The 13,976-nt window shown below is 41.0% G+C and overlaps 1 protein-coding gene across 1 annotated transcript in view; it reads right to left on the minus strand.

The window, feature by feature from the left end:
• Window positions 1–1,589: 1,589 nt before the first annotated feature.
• Window positions 1,590–13,976, minus strand: part of FAM91A1 (family with sequence similarity 91 member A1) — a 41,015-nt gene continuing 28,628 nt past the window's right edge. Inside the window, exons 17-24 of the mRNA XM_026679104.2 lie at window positions 13,438–13,572; window positions 12,466–12,579; window positions 10,981–11,053; window positions 10,430–10,579; window positions 9,116–9,223; window positions 6,486–6,609; window positions 6,313–6,382; window positions 1,590–5,689 (exon numbers count right to left, since the gene is read on the minus strand). Coding sequence (XP_026534889.1) covers window positions 5,483–5,689; window positions 6,313–6,382; window positions 6,486–6,609; window positions 9,116–9,223; window positions 10,430–10,579; window positions 10,981–11,053; window positions 12,466–12,579; window positions 13,438–13,572 — 981 coding nt within the window. The 3' untranslated portion in view covers window positions 1,590–5,482. The remainder of the gene's footprint in view (window positions 5,690–6,312; window positions 6,383–6,485; window positions 6,610–9,115; window positions 9,224–10,429; window positions 10,580–10,980; window positions 11,054–12,465; window positions 12,580–13,437; window positions 13,573–13,976) is intronic.

Raw genomic sequence — 13,976 nt, forward strand, 5'->3', positions numbered from 1 at the left:
AATACAAATGGCTGAATAGGAGGATAGATGTTGATAGGCAAATATTACAGACGTCTTGCCTATTCAGAAACTGTATTTCATAAAAACAAACCAAAACCAAAAAATAACCCAAGCCTTCATAGAGAGAAGGAAATTTGGAGACACAAGGTAATCTAAAGATTTTGTGTTCTGCATGTTCCTGTCCATATCAAATAAATTTGGATTATTTATTTAATATATAGCCACCCACCATATATCATGCAACTCTGGGTGACTTCCGTGTCCCCAGAAATAATCCTATGGAAAAGTGTTGCAATTTTGCTTTTCCAGGGAGATTCCTTCCTTATTTGTTTGTAAATGCCCTGGAAATCTGTCAAATACGGTAGTGAGATTAAAAATTCAAATGGATCACTTAAAATACTGGATGGCATTGCATAACATGCTTATTGTATAGCATGTTCATATTGCAGTATGAATAATATGCACACTGTGGTAACCTTGGCAACTTTAACATGTGTGGACTTCAACTCTCAGCATTCCTCCCTCTGCTGGCAGGGGAATTCTAGGAATTGATATCCTCACACCTGAAAGCTGCAAGGTGGAAAAACACTGAGCTTAAACATTTAGCCAAAATCAGGACCAGTCCTTTACTTGTACGTTACTCGGTTCTGCCACCAATACTGTTTTTCAGTGAAGTCAATTTATATCTTCACAACCAAAGAATGTGCACCCCCAATTTATTTCTTATATAAGATTGTGATTAATAAACTGTTGTACCTGAGTACCAGAGCAACAGAAATCCACGATAGAGGGGAAAAAAAATAAAATCTGCTAAAAGAGACAGAAATAAGACACACATTCGTATTTGCTGTATATATAAAGTGTTGCGATTGAGATCAAATATAAAGTCTGCCCACATTTAGTGGTTTGTGGTTCCAGCTCTCGCATTTTTCTATTTTAACTAGAGAATCTTTTTTAAAGCGGGTCTGCTGAAGAGGCCTTGTCCATCTACATCTCAATTGTTATCTAAAAAAAGCTTTCCCTTGTTAGGCAATTTGTTATTTTAGCTGAAATAACGTAGATAAGAAGTTCCTTATTTTTAAGCTTGAGATTCAATCCCATATATGTGAAAAAAAACCTATTTCTGGGAAGCATTTGATTAGCTGTTTAGCAACTGTTTAGTAACATAAAGGACCTAAGACATATAGCTGGTCTTTTACTTACCACAATCCAGCCCAATTTTTCTGTTGCTAAGACAGATATTGAGTTTTATCCCCTTTTACAATCTTTCTTTTCACAGTTGTTAAGTTAGTAACACCATTGTTAAGTGAATCTCGCTTCCCCAGATTCTGACTTCTGACCTCTCAGAAGGCCACAAAAGGGGATCATTATGCAATCGTCCTAAATACATGACAGTTGCCAAACATCTGAATTTCGATCACGTGACCCTGGGGATGCTGCAATGGTCATAAGTGAGAAAAACTTTTTTCAATGCCTTTGGAACTTCAAACGGTCACTAAATGAATGCTTGTGTGTTGAAGACTACTTGCACATGTAAATTCATTCTACCGTCAAAATGCTCAAACTTCAGAATAAGACATCCGCAAAAGTTCCAGACTAGCAACACAATTTTATTCGTAAACATTTATGTTACATGTTCCAATAAGTTAACTGAATTCCAGCATTTGTACATTTCACTGTATATGGTCAAAATTGGATTATGAAGAAAGAAACTGGATTCTTCGTTGGTTGTTACTGTCCCGTGTTTTAAAAACCTTCCAAAATACAAGCAGCATTAAAAACTGTGAGGAAATGCAAAGAAAAGTAACAGGATTATTGAAAGGAACAATTTAGATGATTAGGTAGCTGAGAGAAGAGTATAAAAAAAGAATCATAGAAATAAAACACGTTCTGGAGAAACTCACTGAGCGAGTAAGTCCCAATAAAAATATTATCTCTGGATGCCTCGTTTACTCTAAATTCAAAAAACAGATTACATCTTAATAATGAAGCACAAAGACAAACCAAGAAATGTTATGGCCTAAAATATGACTAACTTGATTCTGGACAAGGAAAAAAAAACAGATTAAAAAATAATAATGGATTGCACAGATGTTAACATTTTGCCTTTGTTCACAGTATATTTAAATCATTCAAAAAAACAAACAAACAAAAAAAAACAACCCCTAACATATAGCATAAGCACACATTTTTAAAAAAACACACAAAATGACAAATTAAGGCTCTGCTTTGTATAGCTCTGTTTTCTGTTATAGAAGGGGGTGTTTGTCAGTGAAGCAAAGGCCAGGCTTAGAATGACCCACTCGGGACCCCTTATAATATAGCCATTATTCACCATTCAGCACCTCCTTCGTATCTATTAAGTGTTACCTTTCTGGATTCTCACACCTTGCATAACTGCATCCAAAAAGGCACAAGTGGCCTACCAGTAGTTTTATGGAAACTTTAAAGATGAGTTACAGGGTAACTAATAATAAATGAATAGGAAATGCATTATCTGACATCTGGGAATCAAGTAAGAAGCCTGAATCAAGGAGAGTTGGGAGTCCATCTCTTGAATAGCTCTGAAATTTGAGGATTTTCTGCTGAATTTCTAGGTATGGGTGTGCATCCTGCATTTAAGTAAAACAGGACAAACAAACCCCTGAAAATTCTAACGCTTGGGAAATCCACTAGTTTGTCAATATACAAACACACACACATACGTGTGTGTGTGTGTGTGTGTGTGTGTGTATGAACAAAATTCTGGCACTTTCCCACACACTATATATAGTGTGGAGAGTGTTGGCTGGGAGCAACTGAATCTTCTACACATTAAGAGAGAATGATTTGTAGTTCAGGGTTGAAATGAAGAGTCCTTGGTGCTCTCTGAGCTTGCTCGTTTTCTTGCAGACGTTTCATTACCCAACTGGGTAACAGCATCAGTCACCTAGTTTGGGATAATGAAATGACCGCAATGAAACAAGCAGGCTCAAAGAGGACCAAGGGCCCCTCCCTTCTACACATTGTAACTGTATACTGAAACCAAAAGCAGCCGTCTTTTAGGGTGGCAAACAGGGTAAACAGGAGCCTTGAAAGAAGGCAATTCAGAGGGCAAGTCACTAGGAATGGTTGTAATCGAATCTGGAAGGAACCCAGAAGATATCTAATTATCTCCATGAGAGGGTCTTCGTCCTGAAGATTTCAATATAATAAGCTGCTGTGTTTATGCCCTGAAATGGGCCTGCTTCCTAAATAATTTGGTTTCCCAACGTAACTAGACAATAACTGGCTTCTGAACTACAATTAATCTTCATATTTACTCTCTTCCTGTTTTTCCCCCCTTCTCGGTTAGAAGGCTCTTAAGTAACAGCTGTGTATTTCAAGCACTGACACGGTGGGTGATAAATTACATTTTTAGGTGAAGCTGCATGTTAACTATAATATTAAAGGTCTATCCTAATATGAAGAGGGGAAAGGAGGGTATAAAATGCTGAGAAACGAGAGAAAGGTTGATAAAAATGGGGCTCTTTATACAATTTTTGTCTGTTCTTGCTCTTCAGAAGAATAGTATCAGAATTGGTGGATAGAAATGGAAGGGGATTACGTGTTTTGTATGTGTGTTCTATGCGAGGGAGGAAAAGAAGGGGGAAAAAATGAAACAATATCCAATGCCCTAAGTTCTAATTTTTAAAATATGGACAGAAAATCCTTTTTTAAAAATGAAAAAAAATACATATCTTGCTATATCCTCCTGGAATGTCAAATAAGTGCTCTCTAAATTCTTGGTCCCTCAAACATCTCCAACCATTCAAGCCAGCTGATTTGCATTAAAAAAAAGAAAGAAAAAATCCAGTTAAACAAACCAACCATGCTTCCCGCAAACTCCTGGATCCGTCCACTTTAGGCCACAATGATTTTAGGAAACAAGTCCAATTCCTAACTTCTTACAGCTGCATTTTTAGACTCTGCAACAGCCAAGATCCTGAAGTGAGCAGAACAGCATGACAGAATGTGTTATCGGCCTTACAAAACTAATTATTAAACAACACTGTGCACGTTTCTCTTGCCCTTCTAGGAAGGGAACACTGATATGTTCTACGAAGACTCCAGCACGAATCATTTCCATTAACGTTTTAAATAATGAAACAGAGCACCTCAACTGTTGTGGCCATTCACTAAAATCCCCCTCTCCATCTATTCCTCTGAAACGAGTGAAAGCCACACAGAAAGGCAACCTGTATGGACAGTACGTTCGGGTGAAATTAGGAAATTCCCCGGAGGGTTATCCTCAAAGCTTCCCAATTCTACACCAGATTTGCCTTCCTTTTTAATACCTTGCTTACAGTTCTAGTATCTCCTCTATCTGCCTATTCCTACATGGTAGGTAAATGTTTTCTTGAGTTTGGCCTTTTCGTTTGAGAGTCTCAGTTACCCCTGAACAGAATTCACCGAAAACTTTTTCCTATGCTGCCTTCAAGAACACGGAATATCGTGGTTACGTTTGCAAAGGTTTTGTGGACCGCATCCATGGTTAAAAAAGCTTGTCGCCTATATTTGTCAACTCAGACTAACTTTTTTTCCCCCCAAGCTGCCCGATGAAGTGTGCTTGAAAACCCAAGGGAACAGAGTCAAATTTTCCAGGTTCGGCTTTTGGGATGCTTGTTGGCGCTTTCCAAAGACAAATTCCACACAGGATGATAATTGTGCACAAACGGAGGACTTATAGGATGAAATCCATTATGTGTAAAACTGTTCCATAGCTAACTCTACAATAATATGCCCGTGTGCGAGCAGGTTTTTAGTTAGAAAGGAGAATGTTAATCCAACCTCTTAATGTTTTCCCATGAGGCATCAGCCGATGTTTACAAAATTTCAGATTAAAACCCAGTACAAAATAGCATTGAATCTTCCCACCATTGTTTTTAATCAGGTAGTTCAGAGACTAGATTGGGGATAGTCCCTTGTACTGCTAGTCCTCAAGACCATTGCCAGAATCACCGACACAGACACGGAGCATTCTTGGAGTATAATTTGTGCCTTTCTAACATCAAAAACTGTTTTAGCTGTTTACAGTATTATTGTAAATACAAAAAGAACCAGGCAAATTTAAGGTCAGCATTGCTAATATATAAAATTGCTATTATCCCTTGCGACAGCGTAGAAATTCAATGATCAGAAAGCTTTGGAAGGGGAACGGTCTGTTAAAATAAAAATGAAAGATCGATTGTCTTGAGATAAGGGACAGGCCAACGGATGAACAAAAGCTTTTTCGGATGAACAAAAGCTTTTTCGTTAGGACAGAAACATGCAGGAAACGGGGAGACCAAATGCCTCTTCCTCCTCCCCCTCCCCCATTGAAATGTAACATCGACCCCTTTATTAACACCTTCACTGCAGGGGAACAGCGTTGTGACGGCATCCCAAGTTTCAGAAGATTGGCACTGTGAGTTGAATGCAGTTGGTTATACCAGGAGTCCAAAGGCAAGTTGTGAAGGCCATGCTACTTTACGTGTTCTGGGGGCATGGCTGCAATTAGGACCGAGGAAGGAGACCGTCCGCTCCATTCCGATAATACGCCATCCTTAAACATGAGATTCTTGGCAGGCAGTGGAACCCCGGCGTCGGCAGAAGTTAGAGGAGAAAGTAAACTTGACGCAGAAGAAGAAAAACTGGCCTCTGACAGCAACTCCATGGTTGAAATGTTTTCCTAAATGAGAAGAAAGGGGCACAGGGTTCAATAGGATTCCAGTTTGACGACAGGTAGTCCTTATCTTACAACCAATCACTGAATGACTGTTGTATGCCATATGCCTTCCCCTCTGTTGAGAGAGGGCTGTTCAATTTTGACATAGACAGAGGGGGAGACATCATCTATCTCCAGTCTACAACACAGTCCTTTCAGCAGTTCCAGGAAGGCTCCATACCCATTTGCACCACTCAAGTGACCCTGAGGACGCAGATAAACCTCCAAGTGGCCTCAACAACTCTCTAAAAAAGGATGCAAATGACCAGCTGTCTGCAAGGAATATAAATCCTTCTATTCCCCACCATCCAGTCAGAGCTGAAGAAGCTTCTTGGATGAGAAGCAAAACGTCTTCAAAGAAAAACAAGAAAAGTCCAGTTGCCTCTTGAAAAAGCACCTTTGGGACAACCATGACCTGGGTGAACTGAGAACCTTCAAAGTCCAAAGATCATGAGATACACGCTCCCATTTCAGCTCCTGACAAAAACTATCCATCAGCCCAGAGACACAGACATTTGTAAGTTTCCCAGAGTGGCTGGGAGTTGATCAGCATAAGAAATAAATGAATATGATCTCAGTACATTTACCTGGAATGAATGAACAAAACTAAGGACCTGGAGGGAAAGTTTTCTGCTGGAATGTAACAGTTTTTGAAGGCTGCCAAAAGACAACAGAAAAAGCGACAGAGTTACATACTGTATCGGGTAACCAAAGGCTAATTTGTTTTATTTTTCTTCGGTATAATCCAACAAGGCCTCACCTCTCTCTGCTGCATAATCCATGGCTGGCGATCTTCCGACAGACTTTTCGGTTGAGGTCTGAGCTGAACAGGGGGATTCCGAAGCTCAGTTCCAAGGGAACCCACTCCAGTTCTGTGGTAGGGACTGAAAAGATACCAAGAAAGGGCAAAGTGGAAGGGACTTCAGCTGCCAACGTTTAAGGACTTTTTGAACACTTTTAAAGGTAAAAAGGTAAAGGTTCCCCTTGCACATATGTGCTAGTCGTTTCTGGCTCTAGGGGGCGGTGCTCATCTCTGCTACAAAGCCGAAGAAGCCAGTGCTGTCTGAAGACGTCTCCGTGGTCATGTGGCCAGCCTGGCTAAACGCCCAAAGGCACATGGAATGCTGTTACCTTCCCACCCAAGTGGTACCTATTTTTCTACTTGCATTTTTACATGCTTTCGAACTGCTAAGTTGGCAGAAGCTGGGACAAGTAACGGGAGCTCACTCTGTTACGTGGTGCTAGGGATTCGAACCGCTGAATCGCCAACCTTTCTGATCGACAAGCTGTCTTAGCCACTGAGCCGCTGCGTCCCTAACACGTTTCAGAACCTTTTTCGAACCTTCAAATTACAGTGTTAGTAATGAGTGATGACTGCACAACAACAACAACAATAATGCAATGATGATCTTTTCCTCTTGTATAGGTAGTCCCTCGACTTACGACAGTTCACTTAGTGGCCGTTCAAAGTTACAATGGCACTGAAAGAAAGGGACTTAAGACCAGTTTTCAGACTTACAACCTTTGCAACATCCCCATGGTTACGTGATTTACATTCGGATGCTTGACAACCGATTCATATTTACGACACTTGCAGTGTTCCTGGGGTCATGGGATCCCTCTTTTGCGAACTTCTGACAAGCCAAGTCAATAGGGAAACAAGATTTACTTAATGACTGAGCTACTAATTTAACAACTGCAGTGAGTCGCTTAACAAATGGGGTGAGAGAAGTGGTAAAATGGAGCAAAACTCTCTTAACAATTTTCTCACCGAGCAACATAATTTTTTTTGGCTCAATTGTGGTCATAAGTCGAGGACTACCTGCACCTTCAAGAGGTTGAACTGCTTATGCCAAGCAATAAACTCCACTCAAATGAACAAGTGGTGGGAAAGCAGCAGTCCAGAAACTTGTCTCTTTTTCTTCTGGTTGATGGTTCATCAATAACCATCAGCTCAACCATTAGTGCAACTGAGAAAATCTGAAAAAGGAAGGAATCCCGCATTTTCTGATTATTTCCCCAAAACCAGCATCTGTGAATCACCTTTCAAAGCAGATTTATAATACATTCTCTGCATTCAGAAAATTCATTGCAGAGAACGATGAATGATTTATCCTCGGCACTTTTTCTGCTATGGAGGTAATCCTTGACTTATGACCACAAATTGAGCCCAACATTTCTGTTGCTAAGTGAGACATTTGTTAAAGTGAGTTTGGGCCCATTTTACAATCTTCCCTGCCATGGTTGGTAAGTGAATCTGGCCTCCCCATTGACTTTGCTTGTCAGAAAGTCACAAAAGGGGATGACAGGACCCTGGGAACACGGCAACCATCACAAATATGAGCCAGTTGCCAGGTGCCTCAATTTTGATCACATGAACACGGGGATGCTGTAACAGTTGTTAAGTGTGAAAAACAATCCTAAGTCAGTTTGTTTCAGCACCGTTGTTGACTTTGAATGGTCACTAAAAAAAATGTTGTAAGTCGAGGACTAACTGTTCAATGTGGCCCTTCCTCCTTCTGCCTTTTGTTCTAGCACAAAGCCCAACCCATCTACAATCGGAACTTCTGCTTCTTGTTATAGGTCCCAACTCCTGGTCAACAGCACTCAGATTGTGCAAACAAGCGAATCCCCACTTGTGTTGTGGTTAGCCGGCAGCAGGTGTGGACAGCTGAAGAGAGTGAGGACTCAGGTGAGGGGCCAAGACCATAGCGAGTGAATTGCTGCCTTCAGAGATTGTGGGGGCTGGCAGCAGCGATGAGGAGGTTCCTGAGGAGCCTGTGCCAAGTGCGCATGCGCGCAGGGCTGCTCGTAGGAAAGAGCAGCTGCAGCAGCAAGGGCGACTCGGGAGTAAGGTTGCAAGGTAATGGGCCCCTCCTTCAAGAAGATAAAAGCCAGCTGTGAAGCGAACGTTCTTTGCAGGAAGCAAAGACGTTTTGAAACTCAGCCTCGTGGACATTACAGTATCTTAAGTTGGTATTTGAAGACTCTTGTGTTGTGAAATATTTCTTATCTGTGATTCTTAGCAGTCTCACACAGTTTTGGAGAGGTTTGTGCTTATCAAAGTTAATTAGTTTGCAGCAGCCTTTTAACCGGGGATTCGTAAGACTCATTAAAAGGTTTCTGTTCCCTTTGATTATTGTTTGTCTTATTGGAAAAGGGTTTGGGTCAGAACAACTTGTAGGATGCAGGCAACGTGCAAAACCCCATCCTCTTTGGTCCATGAAAAAAACCTCTCTCCACAGAACTGGTCCATGGTGTCCAAAACGTTGGGGGCTGCTGCTCTAGGTTACCCACCGACTGCAGAGTATATCATAGACCTCAGTGTAATGCCCTTTAAGGTTCTCTGTGTCCTAATAATAAAATCTTCTCCATTTTGATGAGATTTACCTTCTGGGCTTTGTTTAGCAGCAGGATCTATGTAGGGCTCTTCAATGACCATTTCAAAGGATTCTGTGCTTCCGTTTACATCTGAGCCCAGGGCAAGCTCTGGATCCTCTGAAGAGGAAAATAAATACTTAAAATTATACACAAAAATCTTCCTCAGATCAAAAATTGTTCACAACGGCACTTCTACTCCTATTCCCAAAATCAATAGCTGTTTAACCTTAGGTTGCACTGCAACGGTTAACAGGAATAAGATCTGGAAAAAGCAGAAAGATTGATATAAATACAAAAACAGGCTGGTTAGAGCCATAGTCTTTCCTATAAGGATGTATGGATGTGAGAGTTGGGCACCAGGAATGACCAACTGAAGAAGAATTGATGCCTTTGAACACTGTGATGCTGATGTGAATTATGTGCGTATGTTATGGACAGCCAGAGCAACCAACAGATGTGCTGAATTGTATAAAATCAGAAACATCACTAGAAGCCAAAATCACAAGACTACGTCCGATTTACTTTGGCTACATTGTGTGTACAAATTCATTGGAGAAGGCAATGATGCTGGGAATGGTTGGAGGAACAAGAAGAAGGGGCAAGCAAAGAACCTGCTGGCTGGATAACATCAAAACTGACACAAAGATGGACATCCAACAATTGAAAGATGCTGGTGCTTGACTGATTTGCATGGAAAGCACATGCCTATAAAGTTGGCAAGTGTTGGACACAATTAAATGGTTAAAACAGGGGTGTCCAAATCAAGTTCACGGCCTGCATCCGGCCCTCGGGACTACCGCTGTGCCTCTGCCAGCGAAAACAGAGCTCGGGAGGGCTGCACACAGCCCTTCCGGGCTCTGTTTTCAGCTGTGCTGGCCTCCTGCAGCCCTCTGCCAGTGAAAACAGAGCTTGGGGAGGCTGCGTCGGCCCCTCTGGGCTACGTTTTCACTGGTAGACGGCTGCAGGAGGCCACTGCGGCCAAAAATGGAACCTCGGCAAGTGGCATCAAGCTGGCCACACCCATCCTGGCCACACTCCCAACAACACCCCCCCCCCAGCCCTCCCCCCTCAAGGTCAAACACAACCCTGATGTGGCCCTCAATTAAATTGAGTTTGACACCCCGGGTTAAAACAACAACATACAGAAGAACTGCATTTGCTGTAACTAATGGCTCTGGATAGAAGGTTGTGGAATATGTTTCTTACCTGCATACCTCTTAACAAACACAGAAAAATCTTGCTACCATTCTGATCTTGTTCCACCATTTGCAAGAATGCACACAAATTGAATTATTTTTTTTTTAAAAAAAACCCAGGACCAACCTTTTTCCTCAGACGCATCGCTCAGCTTCCTCTTCACGGGGTGACTGAAAGGGTTCAACATGGTGATGTAGCCGCATAAGTGCTGCAGATCCATCTTTTCCCTCAACATCTTCAGTGCTTTATGGACACCCATGTTGAGACGGGAAAAATCTAGATGTAACACGCCCCACCCCAAAAAAAGAGTATATGAAATCACTTTACTAAATTAAACCATAGATAATGACAGGAGATATAAAAAAGATTTGGAGAATGACTGAACGTTGGCATAATGTTGTCCAGTTTGGGATTTGGTGTCTCACAGTGTCTTCAAATTTGGGGTTTCTGTTTTTGTTTTGCTCAGTTTACAGTATTTTCTTTGGGAAAGAAAACTTTTAATTAAAAAAAAAAAAACGATTACTGATGGTGAGCAGGCTTTCCTCTCAGGATACAAGACTTTGCAAAAGTCTCTAGACTTGAAAGTCTAAGGCTGCTTCCTAGACACATGAAGCAGGAACAAAGTTTTCTCTTGATTTAACGACGTATGAACTATTAATAAATAAATCCCCCATTACCTCCTTGCTGTTCCGCTTCATCAAGTGGAAATGGAATATGGATAGTTTCCCCCATGCCGTGTATGCCGTGTCCCTGAATGCCGAGATAAGAGGTAAGGTAAAAAAATTGGCATCCTTTCGACAACTTTCGGTTCTGCTTTTTCCAAGTTGCCTCCATGGCTTTGTGATTTTAGAATAGTGGTCAGAGTTGTTGGGTTAAGGGGTGTGTGTGTGTGTGTGTGTGTGTGTGTGTGTGTGTGTGCAGGGACAACTCCCTCTGTGCCCATAAAGTTCCCAAGGAGCCTGGGCCTGTCACTCTCTCCAAGCGCTATTTTACAACGGGGTTGTCAGAATAAAATACAGGTAGGATAGGAACGTCTAGTACAAGGGTCTTCAAACTTGGCAAGTTTGAGACTTGTGGACTTCACCTCCCAGAATTCCTAAGCTAACATGACTGGAGGAGGGATTCTGGGAGTTGAAGTCCACAAGTCTTGAAGCTGTCAAGTCTGAAGACCCCTGTGCTAGTACATCTTAGAAAAGCAGGTAATCCTCAGCTTATGATGCCAGTTGGGACTGAAAAGTCCATCGCTACGCGAGGCGGTTGCTAAGTGAGTTGAGTCCAATTTTGCAATCTGTTTTGCTGTTACGGTTAAGTGAATCCCCACGGTTGTTAAGCGAGTCACATGATCATTAAGTGAATCTGGCTCCCCTCCCAATTGACTTTGCTTGTTGGAAGCTGGTCAGGAAAGTCACAGATGGCGATCACGTGACCCTGGGGCATTGCAACCCTCATAAATACGTGCTACTTGCCAAGTGCCCAATTTCTGATCGTATGACTGTGGGAGAGCTGCCATGATCATGTACGAGGACTGGTTCTAAATCACTTTTTTCAATGCCATTGTAATTTCCAACTGTCACTAAATGAATGGTCATAAGTTGAGGACTACCCGTGCAAATGAAGTAAATGGTTGTCTGTATCCTGGTTTGTAAGCCATTTTTAAGATCCAGCACCTCTGTCCTGCAACTGCTGAGCACCAATACCAGCAGACCTCGCTAAAATTAGCTCTATATATCTAGTCATCTGGAGTGTGAAGAGTTGTGAGTTCAATTCCAGTAGAGCCTCACAGAATAACATCTTGCTACCCACACCTGACAATTCCCAATAAAAACAAAAGTGGTCATGCAGCGCCTCCTGGTGGTCAATGTCATATATAAAATAATGTGATGGTTTTTCAAATTGAACTATATGGAAGAGATTATTATTGGCTGATCTGACGTAACTGATGTATCTAATTGTAGATCTGATGTATCTAACCAAACTCATCTGGAAGGCATCCTTTGTGCCCTATGATAACAAACACTGACCAGGAATTCTAATAAGCTACACTGAAATGAACAGTCTACTAGCCACTCTTTGTCTGTTCATCTTTCTACTTCTATCCTGGCCAAAAAAAATTTTTTTTCTCAAAACTCATAGTTAGTCTATTTTTGTATAAATCTTTGTACCTGAATCAGGACAGCAGAATGGGTTAAAGCATCATTCAACATAGTGAGCACATTCGAAGTGGGGACCACTCCTGGATCGTGACCCCAAGATGTTATTAATAAGCGGTCATAGCCCTGGGAATCAAATGCAAAGAGACAAATTAAGACCCAATTGACAAGATATTTATCTATCTATTTATCTATATTACATCTACAGTAGTGTAATTCAGTATCTGTATTTCCCCCCGCACGTTTTTCCATTAAAATTTTATTTGGTTCTCTTTTCAGCCTGGTCACCTGGTTTAAATCCTTTTCTGTTTGTTGGGAGAGAAAATATGCAAAACCTGATCTGTATTTAATAAATACTTTTTCAAGTAATATATTTGTTAATGCCATATTTATAATTGCCACGGGCACTATCTTTGGTAGAGAGGCTTAATATAATAATATAGATTAGAAAGTGTATTTGTTTTTGTAGTTAATTTGTTATCAATAAATCAATATAAAGAATCAGAGGGTATATTGTCTAGGCCAGGGGTGTCCAACCTTGGCAACTTTAAGACTTGTGGACTTCAACTCCCAGAATTCCTCAGCCAGCAAAGCTGGCTGAGGAATTCTGGGAGTTGAAGTCCACAAGTCTTAAAGTTGTCAAGGTTGGACACCCCTGGTCTAGGCAACAAGAGAATGTATTAACTTTTGTTGCAAGTGTGTCAGTGGATCTCAAATTACGGCTAATGTAACCCAAAATAATACTTAAAAATGTGCTGGACTCCATTACATTTAGATGTAAAATGACTGTCAAAAACAGCCCTTTGCTGGAGATGTAATAAAGATCATGCTTCTTTAAAATACGCATTTTTACAATGTCTTCTACTTAACAAGTTTTGGGAGAAAGTAATTGATTGTATGACGGAAGCTAAAATTATCAGAGGATCGTATTTTCTTGAACTGCCAACTCCCTGATCGTATTTTCTTGAACTGCAGTTCACCTACCTGAAATATATCTGGAAGTTTTCGAAGCCTTGTGCCTTTAGATAATAACAGGGATGGAGGCCCCTGTCCTGTTATGTGATAAATATAGAGCTTGAACCACACAGAGCTCACTTCTGGAATAGCTGGCCCGATATGCTGTGAAAAGACGAGAAATGCACCCAAAGTCAGAATGAAAGCACACAGGAAGAACAGAGCCATTGACATCAGCATTTGCAGTGGTCCTCAGACAATTTCATGGTGGCTTTTAAAAATATGTTATTTATAAGATAAAAATACAAAAGAAAAGTTAGAAAGGGGAAGGAAGGAAAGAAGGAAGGAAGGAAAGGAAGGAGGGAGGGAGAGAGGGGGGGAGAGGGAGAGGGAGAGAGAGAGAGAGAGAACAAAAAGTAAAACAAAAACTTCCAACTTTTATTCAGTGTAGTAGAATGAAAAAAAGTAACAACCTCAACCTCATGCTTCACATTTCTAGACATTTCAAGCGATTTCTATAACAAAAAATCATTCTAATCATGAACACCTAAAATCAGTTTCATGTTTTT

The sequence above is a fragment of the Notechis scutatus genome, chromosome 3 (assembly GCF_049901735.1).
Source record: "Notechis scutatus isolate UNSWTSFEM ecotype Mainland chromosome 3, rNotScu1.2, whole genome shotgun sequence".
In the NCBI taxonomy this organism is placed as follows: Eukaryota; Metazoa; Chordata; class Lepidosauria; order Squamata; family Elapidae; genus Notechis; species Notechis scutatus.